Source organism: Manacus vitellinus, unplaced genomic scaffold, assembly GCF_001715985.3.
Source record: "Manacus vitellinus isolate BGI_N305 unplaced genomic scaffold, ASM171598v3 scaffold_134_pilon, whole genome shotgun sequence".
Classification (NCBI taxonomy): Eukaryota; Metazoa; Chordata; class Aves; order Passeriformes; family Pipridae; genus Manacus; species Manacus vitellinus.
In genome coordinates, this window is record NW_021938973.1 from 24,624 (window position 1) to 41,980 (window position 17,357).

The 17,357-nt window shown below is 54.3% G+C and overlaps 1 protein-coding gene across 3 annotated transcripts; it reads left to right on the forward strand.

Annotated features, from left to right (window-relative positions):
- Positions 1 to 1,490: 1,490 nt before the first annotated feature.
- On the forward strand, positions 1,491 to 17,233 carry ARNT (aryl hydrocarbon receptor nuclear translocator). 3 transcript variants are annotated; one of them, XM_018068257.3, is made up of 22 exons: positions 1,491 to 1,619; positions 2,755 to 2,799; positions 3,571 to 3,615; positions 4,694 to 4,738; positions 6,532 to 6,745; positions 7,153 to 7,366; positions 7,449 to 7,514; positions 7,634 to 7,733; positions 8,095 to 8,160; positions 8,291 to 8,376; positions 8,780 to 8,856; positions 9,003 to 9,137; positions 9,570 to 9,644; positions 10,669 to 10,820; positions 12,017 to 12,127; positions 12,307 to 12,382; positions 12,862 to 12,985; positions 13,259 to 13,358; positions 13,768 to 13,918; positions 14,129 to 14,288; positions 14,726 to 14,877; positions 15,610 to 17,233. In XM_018068257.3, the coding sequence occupies exons 1-22, from the start codon at positions 1,510 to 1,512 to the stop codon at positions 15,697 to 15,699; spliced, it is 2,394 nt and encodes a 797-aa protein (XP_017923746.1). In that variant the 5' UTR covers positions 1,491 to 1,509; the 3' UTR covers positions 15,700 to 17,233. The 3 variants fall into 3 exon arrangements, with proteins under 3 accessions (XP_017923746.1, XP_017923747.1, XP_017923749.1); XM_018068258.3 differs by lacking the exon at positions 7,449 to 7,514; XM_018068260.3 differs by lacking the exons at positions 4,694 to 4,738; positions 7,449 to 7,514.
- The last annotated feature ends 124 nt before the right edge of the window (positions 17,234 to 17,357 follow it).

The following is a 17,357-nucleotide window of genomic DNA, read 5'->3' on the forward strand; positions in this document are numbered from 1 at the left end:
CGGGGCAGGCAGAGGGGCTGGGAATGGGAATGGGGTAAAACCCAGCTGATTTGGGAAGAAACAGCAGGGATTTGGGAGCGTGTTTGCTGCGAGGCCCAGCCACACTTGTGCCGCTCCACTTCCAGCTGCAAATCATCCCGCTCTGGAAGCGAAATTAAACCCGTGCTGGGCTCAAATCTGGCTCTGGGAGCTGGAGGGAAAACTTGGGAAGCTCAGCTTAACCCCCAGTGTTTTCCTGAGTTCTTTAAACCCGACCTCAGGTGTTCAGTTTGTCCCCCCAGCTGTGGCCGGTCCCTGCCCGAGCTGCCCCCGGTGCCGCTCGCTGGGGTTTGGGAGCCCAGCCCTGGGGTTTGGGAGCCCAGCCCTGGGGTTTGGGAGCCCAGCCCTGGGGTTATGGGAGCCCATCCCTGGGGTTTGAGAGCCCAGCCCTGGTTTTGGGAGCCCAGGCCTGGGGTTGGAGCTCCACTCTGGCGGTTGGGAGCCCAGCCCCTGGTTTGGGAGCCCAGCTCTGGGTTGGGAGCCCAACTCTGGGTTTTGGGGGGCGTTGGGGTGGGTTTGGGGCCTCTCTGCTTTGGTAAAGCACAAGTGGTTTTGCTTCAGGCTCCGCTTGAAAGGCTGTGGTGGAGATTTTCGGGCTGGAGTGACCGTTTTGGGGCAGTTCAGCAGCAGATTCATGACCATTAAAACGAACACAGGGCTGACTTATTTCAGAAACGGGGGAAAGTGGTTTATAGTGGATTTAAAAACTCCTTCTGTGGTGCAGAACAATCTGATTTAGTGCAGGGGGACGTGAGTTGCAGCTCTTGTGATGTGGTTTCAGCATAAGCCAGGCTGAGAAATGGCTCCAGAGCCCGTGATCCATTCAGGATCTGTGATCCTGAACAATCAGGGTTAGGGAAAAAGAGGAAAACGAAATCATGGAACCTCAGACTGGTTTGGGGTGGAAGGGACCTTAGAGAGATCCCCTGGACCACGGCTGGGACACCTCCCACCAATCCAGGGTGCTCCCAGCAGCTGTGGAAGAGCAGAGGCAGGCGGGTGATGGTGCCACTGGTGCCCACTGGTCTGTACTGGTGCAGACCAGAAGGGATCAGCTGAACCAGGGCGGGTTTTGAGGCACTTTTGGAGCGTTTTGGGTGATTCTTTGTCTGGGATTGGAAAATAAACCCTCTGTAGGTTGGTGTCGTGAGGGAAACTCGCGGCTCAGCTCCTCCCCTGCTTCGTGCTCGTGCAGCCAGGGCTGAGAACGGGCTCCCAGCAGGCTCCTCCTCTCTCCAAAAGAGATTCCACATCTTTTAGCTTGGCAGCCTCGGCGTTCCAGCCCGGGGAAGCAGCAGCGTGCACACGACAGGACACGGGCACACCTCGCCCCAGATCAGCCCCTGCAGATGCTGACACACCACTGCTTCTAGTGGGGAGGGTGTTCCCCTGAGCCAGAGAGAGGGGCTTGGATAAAATCCTGGTTGATTTTCCTGTTTGTTTGGGTTTTTTTCCCTCTCCTGTTCAGAAATGGCATCGGACGTTTCCTCGCTGGGCGCAGCCGTCGGCTCCGGGACCCCCGGATCAGGAGCCCAGCCTGGAGGGGCCGTGGCTCAGAGGGGCAGCAAGAGGAGACCTGGGTGAGTGTGTGCTCAGGGAGGTGCTTTTTGGGGGAAAAGGGGCTTTTTGGAGAAACTTTTGGCTGGGAAGAGCCGTCAGCCCTGGGAGGGGGAAATGTGGCTGGTCCTGAGAAGTCTCCTCCAAGGGTGGGATTTATCCAGCCCTTTCCTTCGTGGTGATATCTTTGGGCCAGATACACCCCTTAAAGAGGAGGTTAAATTCCATCTCAAACAGGCATTGAAAGCTGAGTTGCACCTTGGAGGAGGAGCAAACACACACCAGGGACTGAGAGCGAAACAGGAGTCGCTGAAGCAGCAACAGCAGCTGCTGCAGGATGTGGAGGAACAGGGAATCTGGATTTTGGGGCCTTACTCCAACCTTTGCAGCTGTGCCGTCCCTGGGAGGGGTGTGGGGAAGCCACAATGTGCTTGTGGGAGGCTTTTTGTTTGCTGAAAATGCCTTTGCAGATTCAAAGGGGCTGGAGTGGCTGTTCCCAGATTCCTGGCACGAGAAATGGCCTCGTAATTTTTAAGCAAACTAAAATCTGTTCCTGGCCCTTCCCAGTCACTCAAACTCTTTCCTTCAGCCCCATTTGCTGGTGCTCCCAGTCCCCTGCAGCTCCTCCCACCCTCCCTGCTCCCCTGCATTCCTGGTTTTCCATCCCAGAAGGAAAGGTGGGAAATCCTTCCTGCTTGTCAGAACTGGGGGTTTGGCCCTGTGTGAGCAAACAGGCACCAACTGAACTTTAACTCCGGGACAGTTTTACCCTCTTCTCTTTTTTTTTTTTTTTTATTTTAAATGCACCCAGTGCAGGCTTTTGAGCTGGGAATGCTCTGTTTGATGGTCTCTTGAGCAGCCTGGCTGGCTCCCAGGAGATCCAGAGCTTTTGGAACAGGAGGCTGGGATGCAGTGGGTGCTCCAAGCGACTTTTCTTCCTTTGGAACTGTTTTTTTTCCTTGCTCTGTTTCTGATAGACACCTGAAGGAAACCCCTTTCCAGACTTGGTGGGTTGTTTCACATTAGGATCACTTAATTATTTTGGGAGTACTTAATTCTTCCTTTCAGGAATCATCTGCATCCATAAGGACAGACAGAGAAGCAACTTAAAGGAGACACCACTGGGTTAGTAATGTTCTTCTTCCTTTTGTTTTTCAGGCTGGACTTTGATGATGATGGAGAAGGGAACAGTAAATTCCTCAGGTGAGGGAGAACATGGCATCCACAAGTTTCTGTCCTATGGTCTTGGGGCTGTCTGTGTGTTTTCCCTGGAGCAGGATCTTGCTGCTCCCGTGGCTTTTCCTCTCTGGAAGCAGCGGGAAGTGGCTTCACTTCCTTCAGCTCTTCCCTTTCTCCCAGTCAGCAGAAATCTCCCATCTCTGCAGCTTTTGCTGCTGCCTCAGACACGTGTTAATTCACCCTCATCTGTTGTAAGGATGCTTCAGTTCCAGAGGCATCCTTATTCCCAGGGAGCTGGCAGGGCTGCAAGGGTCTCCTCGTGCTCCATATGGAACACAGAAGAGCTGGAATGTCTTGGGTCGTTTATTTGCAGCCTCATTAAGTGGTTTAGGATTGAATGATGAGACTGGAACTCCACGGGTTCCAGTGCTTTAAGGAGGGCTGTGGGATGGCACCAGGATGAATGTAGGATTTACCTATGGAAACCCCTGGGATGAAGGTCTTGATCTGGGTGGCCTTTATCCTGCAAGTGCAGTTTAATATATTCCTTTTTATGGGATTGAGCTGAGTGTGATCCCTCCCATCCCTGATAGGAATGTGGGGTGGAAAACCCCATGGAGGGGATGCCCAGAGCTCAGCCACGGGGTTTGGAGGAGACAACTGAACACTGCCCACTCACAGCCAAGTTTTTAACACCAGGCCCTCTTTGTTTGATTTATTAAACCTTGATTTCTTCATGGGTTTTTTTTGAGAAAGAAGGGATTGTAAACCCTTTACCCTCTCCCCTTCTCCTAGATGTGACGATGACCCGATGCCAAACGATAAAGAGAGATTTGCCAGGTAAGGACTTGCTGGTTTGGAAGCTTTTTGTGCCAAAACCCCTTGACTCAGGAGAGATCCTGCAGCACCTTTCTCACTGGCCGTTGGATCATCTCCCCCTGAGGGTGCTCCAGAGGATCCACACGTTTTCCTTGATGGTTTTGGACAGTTCATGGAGTGTGATGAAGTGACGTTGCTCTTTTGCACCCTTCCTTTCAGCTCTGGCCTCGGCCTCTCCCTCTTTTCTCCTGCTCCAGGAACTTGCAGAGATACAAGTTTCCTGCTTGGTTACAAGTTGTCCTCGAACAGGGTTTCCTGGGGTTGTGTGTTTTGTGGGGAATTGGGCAGAAGCTTTACAAATTGGGAGTTTCCCCGGAGATTGTGGGGAATGTTTTGGCTCTTGATGCCTTTTTGGTGTCTGACAGTAGCTCTGACATCCAACCTAAACCTCCCCTGGCACAACTTGAGGCCGTTTCCTCTCGTCCTGTTGTTATCTGGGAGAAGATCCCAAACCACCTCCGGCTCCAACCTGCTCCCAGGGAGTTGCAGAGTGAGAAGGTCCCTCCTGAGCCTCCTTTTCTCCAGGCTGAGCTCCCTCAGGAGTTCTCCAGCCCCTTCTCCTGGTGCTCCAGCCCCTTCCCCAGCTCTGTTCCCTTCTCTGGACACGCTCCAGCCCCTCAGTGTCTGTCTTGCCCTGAGCTGCCCCCAGCAGTGCCTAAATTGGGGGTCTCTGCCCTGCTGTTCCCTGCAAAGGGCTACAGGGAACTCCAAGCTGGGATTCTCCAGCTTTTTAAAGTGGTTTGAGTCATTCTGAAGTCAAGCAAGTTAGAAATATGTTAGAGAGAGTAGAATATTTCTAACATTAGAAACTGGTGAGCAAATTAGAACTCAGTAAATGTCTTAAAACTCCAACACACATCAGGCACCAACTGAATGTGGAGTATTGCAAACTAATGACTGTTTTATTTTGTGGAACTGCTCCTCTGCAAAACAGACCTGTCCCTAGGCTGGGTTTCCTAGTCCATCTTTCCATTTTTATTTTTCCATTTCTTTCAGCTTTTTTTCCATTTTTAGCTTAGCTGGCTGATTTTATTTTTAGGTCTGATGATGAGCAGAGTTCAGCGGATAAGGAGAGACTTGCCAGGTAGGAGAATGGAGATTTCCAGCATGGACAAGCAGAGTTTTCCTTTCCTTAATGTCTCTCTAGGCATCCCTTCTCTTTTTTTTTCCCTCCCCCCTTCTTCCCTCATCTGCTGCAGAGGACTTAACAGACTCCTGGAAACTGCTGTGGAATTGAAATTAGGAGGGGAAAGGCATTTAGGAAAGGCACATCTCATCCTTGGGAGAGTGTTTTTAGGGAATGCACAGAAGGATCTATTTGCCAAAGGCCCCAGGGTTGGGCTCTTGCTTTCCCACCTGTGCTAAACCCAGCTTCCCTTGTCCTGCATCGAGGGCTCACCTGGGAAAGGTTTGGTGTCCCAGGAATGCTGTTGGACTCAGGGAACAGGCACAAAAAGGGGTGTTACTTCAGGGACCTGTTGCTCTTTAAGGCTGTTCCACCCCAGACTTGTTCTGAAGCAAAGCCCAGGACTAAAGAGTCCATCCTGGGTGCTGAGAATGCCCCAGTTTTGGGCAGTTTGTTGCCCTCTGGCTGTGTTTGAACCCAAACCTGCCCCCCCAGGCAGCCTCTGGTGGCTGCAGTGTGCCTTGGGAGATCAGGAAGCCATGGAGGTGAGGCCTGGGAATACAGGGAAGCAGCAAAGCTTGCCAAGGGATTGTTCCCTGGAGCCTCTACTGAAGAATCTCTCACAGAGCCATGGAATGGTTTGGGTTGGAAGGGACCTTAAAGCTCATCTTGCTCCTGGCAGGGACACCTCAAAGGTGAGGTCACTGAATGAAGGAATGAGAGGGGAGGTCACTGAGTGTTTGCACACACCTGGTAGTGAGAAACGCTCCATTTTTGTATTTATCCTCTTTATTCACCTGCCTGTCCTTGTTCCTTCCAACACCTCCATCTCATTTCACTTCCCACCTTGCACCCCATCCATCCTCCTCTACAGGAAACCTGGCTCTTGAGCTCTGTTTTGGAAAACCCACCTTAGGAACCCAGTTAATTGACGTGTTCTGGATAAAAAGAAGCAGGTTCTGGCCTGTGGGGTTGATGGGGGCTGTGCCCTGTGAGCCAAAGGGGTGCCAAGAACCTCTTTGAGGGGGCAGGAATCGCCGTGGTGTCTCTTTAGAGGTTGGTGTTGCCTGGCCCATGGGCTGCCCAGGTTGATCTGGGCAGAAATCAGGTGTGACCTGCTCTCAGATTTCCCTCCTGGGATTCTGTGAAAGGCTCTCAGTGTGACAGAGAAGTGTCTTCCCCAAAGCACCACGAGATGAGACTCAGCTGATTGAGGTTCCTCAGAATCCTGGAATGGTTTGGGTTGGAAGGGGCCTTAAAGCTCCTCCAGTCCCACCCCCTGCCATGATCTGGGACACCTCCCGCTAGCCCAGGTTGCCCAGAAGAGCAGTTGCCCCAGTTTTAGCTGCAGCCGAGCTCTGGGTGTGCGAGGGGTGATGGTGGAGGGGATCTCAGGGATCTCCTCCATCCTGGGATGGACAGTGGGGCTCAGTCCCCCTCACCTGCACTGCTGAGAGCAGAGGAGGAATCCCTTTGGCTTCCTGCACGCCGTGGAGTGGAGGGGGAAGCCAAACCAGCTCCTGCTGGTCCTGGGGAGCCGCTGTGACTCCGAGCCAGGTCCTCAGCCCAGAAGGTCCAGGTGTAGCCTCTCCCCTCGCCCTCGTCCCCGCTCCCTGTGCACGCCCAGCATGTGAGCCTTCCTTCCTGCTAACCCGGCGGTGCATCTCCGTGCGTGGCACCCGTGCCAGCCTTCCCACGGTGACTTCATCCTCCTCCTCCTCCTCTTGTGTCCCCCCCCGGGGCTCCTGCAGGGAGAACCACAGCGAGATCGAGCGCAGGAGGAGGAACAAGATGACCGCCTACATCACGGAGCTGTCGGACATGGTGCCCACGTGCAGCGCCCTGGCCCGCAAGCCGGACAAGCTGACCATCCTGCGCATGGCCGTGTCCCACATGAAGTCCCTGCGCGGCACCGGCAACACCTCCACGGACGGCACCTACAAACCCTCCTTCCTCACCGACCAGGTCAGGGCTGGGCACGGAGCCGTGGAAAGAGGGAGGGCTGGGAGGGACCTCAGAGCCCGTCCGGTGCCACGGGGACACCTCCCACTGCACCAGGTTGCTTCGAGCTGGCCCTGAACACTTCCAGGGGCAGGGAGCTTCTCTGGGTGACCTGTGCCAGGGCCTCGCCACCCTCACAGGGAAGAATTCCTTCCCGAAATCCCACCTAACCCTGCCCAATGGCAGTGTACAAACCATCACCCCCTGAAGGTCCTGGAAGGCCACAGTGAGCCCTCCCTGAAGCCTTCTTGGCTCGATGCTGGGAAATACAGCAGTCAGAGGGGAAAGTGAAACTACAGCGGGGCGGGAACAGGCGAAACCCGGGGCAGGGGGTCTGGCCGTGGAGCTGAGGGGTGTCCGTGTGTCCACAGGAGCTCAAACACCTGATCCTGGAGGCGGCCGACGGCTTCCTGTTCATCGTGTCCTGCGAGACGGGGCGGGTGGTCTACGTGTCCGACTCCGTGACCCCCGTCCTGAACCAGCCCCAGTCCGAGTGGTTCGGCAGCACCTTGTACGACCAGGTGCACCCCGACGACGTGGGCAAGCTGAGGGAGCAGCTCTCCACCTCCGAGAACGCCCTCACAGGTACAGCCCCCCCCCGGGGGCAGCGCAGGGCTGGGGGCGGGCAGAGCCCGGGAGGGCTCGGATTAAACCCTTCCCTTTGTAGAGGGAACCAAACCCTGGTGCCTTTCTACCAAGGATGCCGCAGCCCCCCCCGAGAATGCGTCTAAAGGTACCACACGGTGACACACTCGTGCCCTGCCAGTCTCCCAGTTCGATTCCTGGAGCCACACCTGTGCTGGGGGAAGGACTCCCAGTGCAGCAGCATCCCCTTGTTCCTCCTTTTCCTAGGTCGGATCCTGGACCTGAAGACGGGCACTGTGAAGAAGGAGGGCCAGCAGTCCATGAGGATGTGCATGGGCTCGCGGAGATCCTTCATCTGCCGCATGAGGTGGGAAGCAATTCCCTGGGGGAGTCTCTGAGCCTCCAGCTGAACTTGCTCCCTGGCCCCTCCACGCTTTCATTTCAGCTTTTTTTTGGCTGGTTTTGATGTAAAATGATAGAACGTGGCTGGGCTTCCCATACAGCCAAGTTCCTGAGATGTTTCTTTGCCCTGTTGTGCGAGATCCAGTTTAAATTAATAATTAGTTTTGGCCCCACGTGTCACCTCCCTTGAATTCTTCAGCGTGAGGGCTTTGTGTGATGGAAATTCCCTTTGTAGGGGATGAACCTTCCTCTTCTTCAAGATACCCAAGATTATTTTCGTGTTGCCCATGAAAGATAAACCCTTTGCCCTCCTTTTTCTACCCCAGGTGTGGCAACAGCTCCGTGGATCCAGTGGCTGTGAATCGTCTCAGCTTCATGAGGAATCGCTGCAGGTAAATAATACCTGGAGCACAAACAATAGATTGATATAAATAACACATACATAAGTAATGCAAAAACCCCTGCTTTTGCTTCACCTTCCCCCACTTGAACCTGCAGCACAGCCTGTTTCTCTCTCCCAAGGAATGGCTTAGGTGCAGCAAAGGATGGAGAACCTCACTACGTCGTGGTGCACTGCACTGGCTACATCAAAGCCTGGCCCCCAGCAGGTGAGGACTCACCTCAGGTGTTCAGAGGGGGCTGTTTTCTGTTTTTAAAAGCACTGAAGTGGCCCAAAGTTGCCAATTCCAGGAGCTGAACGTGCCAGGAGACGTTTTGCAAACTTTATCTGTCACTTTTGTTTGAAGGTTGAACTGATTTTTGCGAGCGCAGCATCAGAGATCTCTTGTCTGTAGAGGGTGGAAATAATATTAAACTGTCTGAAAGTTGGAGATTTTGAACCCTTCTGGTGATAAGAGGGAGGGGGAGGCACCTTAATGTTCCAAATCCCTTGGTGGGGAAGGATATTGAGTTACAAGGAGGGGTGGAGAGGTGTTCTGAGGTCTGTTTCCTGTGAAATGAGCAGTTCTTCCTGCATTAACCCTGCTGGAATTTTTGACCCCCCCTTCCCAGGTGTTTCCCTGCCTGACGACGACCCCGACGCCGGCCAGGGCAGCAAGTTTTGCCTGGTGGCCATTGGCAGGCTCCAGGTGAGTGTCCCCTTCACCTCCTCCAGCATCTCCTTGGCCTGGAAGCCCCCAGATTGGGACTGTTCCGTGTGAAAACATTTCCCTGGTGGCCACAGAGCCCCGGCGCGGGGCTGGCATTGCCAACGCTGCCCCGTGTCCCCTGCCAGGTGACCAGCTCTCCCAACTGCACAGACATGAACAACGTGTGCCAGCCCACAGAGTTCATCTCCAGGCACAACACCGAGGGCATCTTCACCTTCATCGACCACCGGTGCGTGGCCACCGTTGGCTACCAGCCCCAGGTGAGCGCCCCGAGGGGCTCTGTGGCCCAAAACTGCTCCTCAGGCTTTCTTCTCCTTCCACATCTCAGCTCTGCTTTCACACAGAGCTGCTCAGCCACACCCAGGGCTTAACCCAGACGTGTTTCTTCTCCACCAGTTGCTTTTGCCATGTGTTTTTCCAAGCCCTTTGATCGTGGGAAGGCTGGGTGGCTCTGGATTATGTCAAATGTCAATTAAAGCCTTTTTTGCCTTAAATTGAGTTAAAGATCAAACATTAATCAACAGCTGTCGGGCTTCTCTTCAAGAAACAGCACGCCAGGCCCTGTGCTTGGGTTGTGTAATGGGGATCTGGGGGGGAAGGAGCAGGAACTACCTGTCCAAAGCAGGATTAATTGTGGAATCTGCCTGCCAGATGAACTGACTCGATCTCTCTCACGATTCCTTGAAAATCAGGAGCTTTTGGGGAAAGACATTGTGGATTTCTGCCATCCAGAAGACCAACAGCTTTTACGGGACAGCTTTCAGCAGGTAAAAAACACTGGAGCTACCCTTTGCATGCAGGGTGGGACTCAGGTTGGGACTGAGGCTGGAATTCAGGCTGGGACTGAGGCTGGAATTCAGACTGGGACTGAGGCTGGAATTCAGACTGGGACTGAGGCTGGAATTCAGGTTGGGACTGAGGCTGGAATTCAGACTGGGACTGAGGCTGGAATTCAGACTGGGACTGAGGCTGGAATTCAGACTGGGACTGAGGCTGGAATTCAGACTGGGACTGAGGCTGGAATTCAGACTGGGACTGAGGCTGGAATTCAGATTGGGACTGAGGCTGGAATTCAGACTGGAATGCCTCGGTGCTTGCAAAAGGGCAAAAAATTAATTGGAAAACCAAGAGGAAAAATAAACCTTAGGGTAATTCTCCTTTGCAAACAGATCAAGTCATGTAGTTAAATACAGAACAAACCAGAAGCATCTGATGTTTTAACTCCTGAATCCCTGCTCTGGCTGCTGGTCCAGGCTGCCTTTAGGGCCAGGGATGTGGCTCCCAAGGGCCTGCTTGACTTGCTGTGCTCCTGTGGCTGAAACCCTGGTTCATCTCTAGGGCCCAGCCCAGTGCTGCAGAACCCGAAATGGAGGTGGTTTTCTTGCCCTGTTATTTCTGAGGGCCTTGGACTGGTGGCAGGGCAGGTAAGGCTGCCCCTGTGCTTTCATGACTCCAAAAACCAGCTGCTCATATCCATTGCTCCAAACCGTTGGAATCGGAGGCGACAGCATGTGTTCCATTTCTTGGAGGCTTTTTCCATACATCCCACCAGTGCAAAGGCATAAGAGGAGTGAAGCCAAAAAGGGGATGTTTAGATTCCCCTCCTGTATCCTTTGGGAATCAAGGTGTCCCGAGGGAATGGTGCCATTTAGTTTGGGAAGGCTGAGACGTGCCAGGTTTGAGGCAAAGGGCCATCGCAGGGGTTTCGGGGGGTGGCTCTTGCTCAGGTTGCTCCTCGACACCCTTGGTCAGGTGCTACTCCTGGAATTCCTGGGGTTTTTTTTTTTTCAGGTGGTGAAGTTAAAAGGCCAGGTTCTGTCAGTCATGTTCCGCTTCCGATCCAAAAACCGGGAATGGCTCTGGATGAGAACCAGCTCCTTCACCTTCCAGAACCCCTACTCGGACGAGATCGAGTACATCATCTGCACCAACACCAACGTCAAGTATGTGCATGGAAAGATGACCTGCCTGGGGGGGCTCCTGTCCCAGGATAACCGTGGGAGCCTTGGCCTCTCCCCCTCTCCAAACTTCCCACCGCTTTGCACAACCCTGGAGAAGTTCCCAAGTCCCTCGAGCTCCCGTTTCCTGGGCTGTGCCAGGCACTGGAGGACTTACAAAGTGCAGGAATTGAAGGACAGTCTTTGGCTGTCCCGTTGTGTGGCTTAACAAGCTGCCAAAATTCAGCTCCAGCAGTGCCTGAAGCCAGTGAGATCTGCCTCAGAATGTGGCTCTTGGATTGCTGTGACAGTCCAGGAGGTTACATATCCTTTGGGAATGGTGGGAGCTGCTCTCTCTTCCCGTGAGGGAGCTCCAGGCCTCTTACACAAGAGCAGCAGAGCCCCAGAATTCGTGCCTGTGTGTGCCTGATGTGGAGCTGCAGCCTTGGCAGGGGCAGCCACTGGAGTCTCCAGCAGGCAAACAGGAGGCTGGATTGCTTGGGAAAGGGAAACCCAGGAATCTGCTGCAGGCCTCATGTCCCTGCCCCATGTCAGAGCTACCCCTTTGAGCTCCTTCATTCCACACACAGCCATTCCCACATCCATAATGCACCTCCCAAAGTCCCTGTGGAGCAGCAGTGTCTGTGCCTGGTTGTGTTTGAGGGGTGTTTTGTTCAGGGGCAGCTCTCCAGGTTGCATGTGCTGCTTCATCTTCAAGGTCAGGGGCTGCTGAAGCAGCAGCTTCCAAAAGAGACCCAGAAAACGCTGGATTTTTGTTAATTTATGGTGGGATTTAAGCATTTCACTGGGTTCTCACAGTTCACAGAAGAGCATAAAGAACTTGCACCACGTTTTGGGCTTAAAACCTGAAACTACTGGTGGTCTCTGAGTGTCTGACAGAGCTAAACTTCAAGGGTTTGGAGGTTCCCACAGCCTTTGCTTGTGCTTTAGGGATGCTGCAGATCCAACCACGCTCCTGGTGCAGGTTATTAATTGCTCAGGGACTGAGCATGGGAGGCACAGCCCCCACCTCTGGAGCATCCCATTGCATGGCACCTCCTTCCAGGGACACCAAGTGGAAAGATCCTTCCCTCAGACAGGGGTTTACATCTTGCCCCAGGCAGCCACACCCAGAACCCAACTTTGCTTCCAGCTGGGATTTTTTTGAACCTTTTTTTTTCCTCCCTGTGTTTGCTTTGAAGGAACTCGAGCCAGGAGTCCCGGCCTGCCCTGGCAAACTCTCTGCCGAGGCCCCAGCTGGGGCAGAGCGTCAGCCTCCCCCTGGACATGGGCACAGCCCCACTGCCCTCAAGGTCAGGAGGTGCTCAGCTCCTTTTCACATTTCTGCCCTGCTGCCACACCCCCCTCCATCCCCAAATCCCCCTCTGTGCAGCCGGGAACTCCAGGCTGATGAACCCCTGGCAGAGCTGATCCCTTGGGAATTCTCTCTGGCAGGCTGTGTTCTCCTGTTACAGACTCTTTTCTATTTTAGGCAGCAGCAGCCCCCACAGGCAGAGCTGGAAGTGGGCCCAGGAAGGGAGAGCCTGGCTGGGTATGAGCACTCCCAGGTGAGTCCTCCCCAGAGGAGGGGTTTGTTGTCCTGCTCGTGGTCCTGCTCTGTTCCTGTCCTGTTCTGTTCTTTGGGGGTTTAAAGGTGCTGGCACGAGGTTCAGGTGGGTCTGAGGGGAGGGTGTTTCTGCCCTTGGGTGTTGCTGGATCTGCTGCTTGATCCCAATATTTATCATGTGGAGTTGTAGAGTCATAGAATGGGGTGGGTTGGGTTGGGAGGGACCTTAAATATCATCCAGTTCCACCTCCTGCCATGGGCAGGGACACCTCCCTGGTTGTTCCAAGCCCTGTCCAACCTGGCCTTGAGCGTTTCCAGGGATGCACAGCTTCTCTGGGCAGCCTGTCCTGCTGTGCCAGCCCTGACTGGCCACGTTATCCCAATAAAACCCCGGAATGCCGAGCGCAGCCCGGCCCTCAGCCCTTCTCCGTGCTGATTCCCGCTGTGCTGAGGAGTGACAGGCCCCTGTCCCTGCTCCAGGTCCCTGTGCAGCCCGTGAGTGCTGCAGGCCCAGAGCACAGCAAGCCCCTGGAGAAGGCAGAGAGCCTGTTCAGCCAGGAGCGGGACCCACGCTTCGGGGAGATCTTCACCGGGATCAGCACAGGTGGGTGAGCAGGGCTCTCCTGGGCTGCTCCTCCTGCCTGCCCTGGGCACGTCCTTCCTGCCCCTTCCCAGGCTGTACTGGATGCTCCAACCCCAGGGAACCTTCATGCAGGTTTATTAGAAAGTGGAGGGGAAGTCAAATTAAACAGGGGTTAACAAAATCATCTGGGGTTGTGTCTGGAGAAGGAGCGAAGGAGTCCTCCTTCCCAGGGACACATCTCTTCCAGCTGGTTCCCTGTTGCCAGCCCCAGAATGTCTCGTGCTCTCTCTGCAGACCAGAGCAAGGCCCTCCCTGCCAGCACCGTGCCGGCCAACCCGCCCCTCTTCTCCCAGGGAAACACCTTCACTGCTGCACGGCCCCAGGAGAACTTCAGGTGAGGCTTCACCTTCCCAATTCCCACCTCCATTCCCTCTGTTGCATCCCTGTGCCTCCTGGGTGTGCCAGGACCTGGGCTGGGTGAGGGCAGCCGTGCCCAGGACACCCAGCTCCACCCAGCAGCTCCTCCCAGTAGTGTCCCAGTATAGAATCATGGAATCATTTAGGGTGGAAAAGCCCTCTGAGATCATCCAGTCCAACTGTTACTGCCCAGTTCAGCACTAACCCCTGTCCCAGGTGCCACAAGTGTTCTTGGAACACTTCCACCCTTCCCAGGGGGGCCTGATGGGCAGAGTTACCCCCCCAGTTGGGCTCATTTCCCTCCCCCAGTAACTCAGACAGACAGGTTTGGTGCCTCTCCCTCCTGCAATGCTCTTCCACGGGCTCAGACTCCTCTCCTCCCCCAGGAGCAGCAGCATGGTGCCTCCCGTGAACATCATCCAGCAGCAGCCGTCCCCCGCCGGCCGGATCTTATCCCAGATTTCCCGGCACTCCAGCCCAGCTCAGGTCAGCGGGACCACGTGGGCTGCAGGGACACGCCCGGTGTTCACACCCCAGGTAGCACAGCCCGAACCCTCAGCTGCAGGGTCCCCGCTGCCTTCAGACCCCGCTCTCCATGGGGGATCATCCCATTCCCGCTCCCGGCGCCGCGTGTCCGTGGGCTTCCTCCTCCTCTGGGGCTACTCCGGCGACTCGCTGCCGAGCCGAGGGGCAGGGGGAGATCCATCCCTCCTCCTCCTCCTCTCCCGTGTTCTCCCTCCCTCACAGCAAGTGGCGTCGCAGCCGGTGAAGACTCGGCCGCCCTCCTTCAGCATGGGGACGTTCCAGGGCACCCCGTCCTCCTTCGGCTCCATGACGGCCCCGGGATCCACGGCCTCTCCCACCGCGGCGCCGTACCCGGCCCTGGCCGGCCGTGGCTCCGGCTTCAGTGAGTGTGGCTGAGGGAGCTGGGGGCACCCCGTGGGTACAGCTGGGCTGGGACGTGCTCTCCAGGGGGTTTTGGGGGGGGTTTGGGGGAGCTCCCAAATGTGGAGAGCAGAGCTGGATCCCTCCTTTGACTGGTCACCCTTAATCGCCCTCCAGCCACAGAGCTGGGCTCAGTGATCCTCGTGGATCCCTTCCAGCTCAGGAGGATCTGGGTTTGTCCCAGCAGATGAATTTTGAACCGTGTCAAGGCTGACTGGGAGGAAACAAAACCCCCTCTGGGCGTCCCTTTGTTCTGCCCCGTGGCAACAAACCCACCACAGGAATTCCTGTGGGGTGACCCTCCCGGGGCACCACCCAGAGCTGTGCCCTTCCCAGTGCCACACGGTGCTCCTGGAGAAGCCCGGGAGCGATGCCCTGACCGTGTTGTGTGTCCAGCAGGCACGGAGGCAGCGCAGACCCCGGCCCCGTTCCAGCCCCGCGCCGCCGACGCCGTGGGAATGTGGCCCCAGTGGCAAGGGCAGCACCACGGCCCGGGATCCGGGGAGCAGCACGTGCAGCAGCCCCAGCCCAGCCAGCCCGAGGTCTTCCCAGTAAGATGGGGCTTTTTAACCTCCCAAATCCGGTGGGATCCACGGGGCTGAGGCGCCTGGAGCTTGTTGTCCCTCTGGTTCAGATGAACTGGGGAGGTCCCAAACTTGGGGATAACCTGATGGAGGTGGAAGTGGAGAGGGCAGGACTTGGCTGTGTGTCTTGGTCTGTTGCAGGATCAGTGTGAAATTCCAGTTGGATTAACCCTTCTGGTTCTAATTAATAACAAAAGAAAAGCCCCAATCCAATAAAATTAAGATAATTCCTGAGAATTCCTTTCCCAGGAGTCACCGATTATCCCTTAAATTTGCTGCTCCTTAAATTTGCCCTGGACACAGACCCTGTGTTCCCTTGGGAAGAGGACCATCTTGGTCCTCAGTACCTGCTCCAGCAAACCCACAAGTAAATTGCCAACATGATCATGGAATCATGGAATTGTTGAGGTTGGAAAAGCCTCTGAGATCAAGTCGAGCTGTTCCCCCAGCAGTGCCAAGGCCACCACTAAACTGTGTCCCCAAGTGCCACAGCCACATATTTTTGGACAGTCCCAGGGGCAGCAACTCTCCCACATCCCTGGGCAGCCTGTTCCAATGCCTGGCCATGCTTTCCATGGAGAAATTGTCCCGAATTTCCAATCCAAACCTCCCGGGCACCACTTGAGGCTTGGTTTGGTGCCTGATATTCCCTGTTATTCCCGTGCAGATCCTGACTCTGTCCTTGTCTCCTCCTCTCAGGACATGCTGACCATGCTGGGAGACCAAGGGCCCAACTACAACAACGAAGAATTCCCAGAGTTGAACATATTCCCTTCTTTTTCCGAGTAAAACAAGCCTTAGGGGAGACACCATAAAGCTCTACGATACCCACGTGTAAAGGAAAACAGCCGAGTCTTTCTCTCCAAGAACTGTCCAAACTCTTCCCACCCTCTGGAAGGGGAGCTCCGAGGATGGGTGGCCGTGGAGGAGGAGGAGGAGGAGGATGGTGTGGTTTGGACACCTCCTCCCTGTGGGATTGTTCTGGAAGCTCCAGGACCTGAGTGCCACGAGACCGAAGGCCCCCGTGTTCCCGGAGCCGCTCCCAAGTGGATTTCCGTGGGAGGGATTCCTGGCTGGATCTCAGACAGCCCTTCCACGCTTTTTAAGGTGGCTGTGACTGGTTTTTATTTCATTCTCTACCGTGACTTTTTTTTTTTCTATCAGACACAAAACTCTTGAGATTTTTTTTAAGTATTTGGGAGAAGCTCTTCCAAGCGTTCTCCCTGTCAATACAATCCTGGAGGATGCTTGAGTAAGAATCCCTGTCCTGAGCCGGTGTTTTCCTCCTTTTTGGAGGGATTTTGGCTGGTCTTGGAGGGTTGTTACCACGTCTCCAGCCCAGGGTGCTCCACGTGGAGATTCCCACGTTTGTTTGGAATCTTCCCTCTCCTGTGAAACTGTGCAATGAAGTCAGTGTGACCCACAACCCCCCTCCCCACCCCGTTATCCCGGGATAATTAACGAGCCATAAAAATATTATCCATGTAGCTTTCTTCTGGATGCATCAATTTTTCCAGCTGGTGGGTTTCTGTGCTGCCACAAATTGATGTTTCAACAGGTGTTTTTTGGGGGAAGAAACCTGCCCCACGCTGTCCATGGAATTTTATCCCATGGAGAGGAGTTCCCTCTTGTCGTCTGGACGTAGGAGAATCCCTGGATTTCATCAGGGAATTGCTGAGGAACTGTGTATTCTCACTACCTTTGCTCACTCACCGTCTCCTTAAGGAAGAATTCCTGCCATGGGATGATCCTGTTGCCAAACCACAAACTGTAAGAGGAGAGCTGGAAAAGTAGGGAACAGAGGTTGATTTTTTTTTTTTTTATATATATATATATAAATATATATAAAATTTTTAATTTTTAAACCTTGACTTGGAATCTTCTGGCTTTTTCTGTGGAAAAAAAAAAAACAACCAAACAACAAACCAACTTGTGACCAATCCTGCTCTCCTCAGGGGCTGGAAGAACAGTTTGATTCCCTCTTGCTTCAATTCCAGCAGGAAAATTCATTGCTGAGTTGGACTTGGAAGGAAACTTGGCACAAACAGCAGCGCAGGGGAAGAATCCCAAGTTTTCCTGGAAGCCTGGTTTTGTTTTAAATGGAATGGGGGTGTCTCTCCCTTTTCCCTGCATGTTGGGAGGGGGGCTCTGGGGACCCCCAGGGTGGTTGTGAGTGTCCCCTCTCTGCTGGTTTGGGGCAGGGAAGGGGGAGATTCCACCCCCACAAGAGCTGATTCCAGAGCTGTAATTCCTGGATAACATCCACGTAGGGAAGTGTGAAACCTTTTTGTGTCACCAGCCCAGAGATTCCTCCTGTGAGTGGAGCAGGAAGCTTTGCTTTTCCCCTCTCCTTTTGTTGGAAAAGTAAGATTTGAAAGCTTTAGGTTTATTTTTTTTGGTTTTTTTTGTTTTTCGGGGGTTTTTTATTCCAAATTTCTCTATGGAAA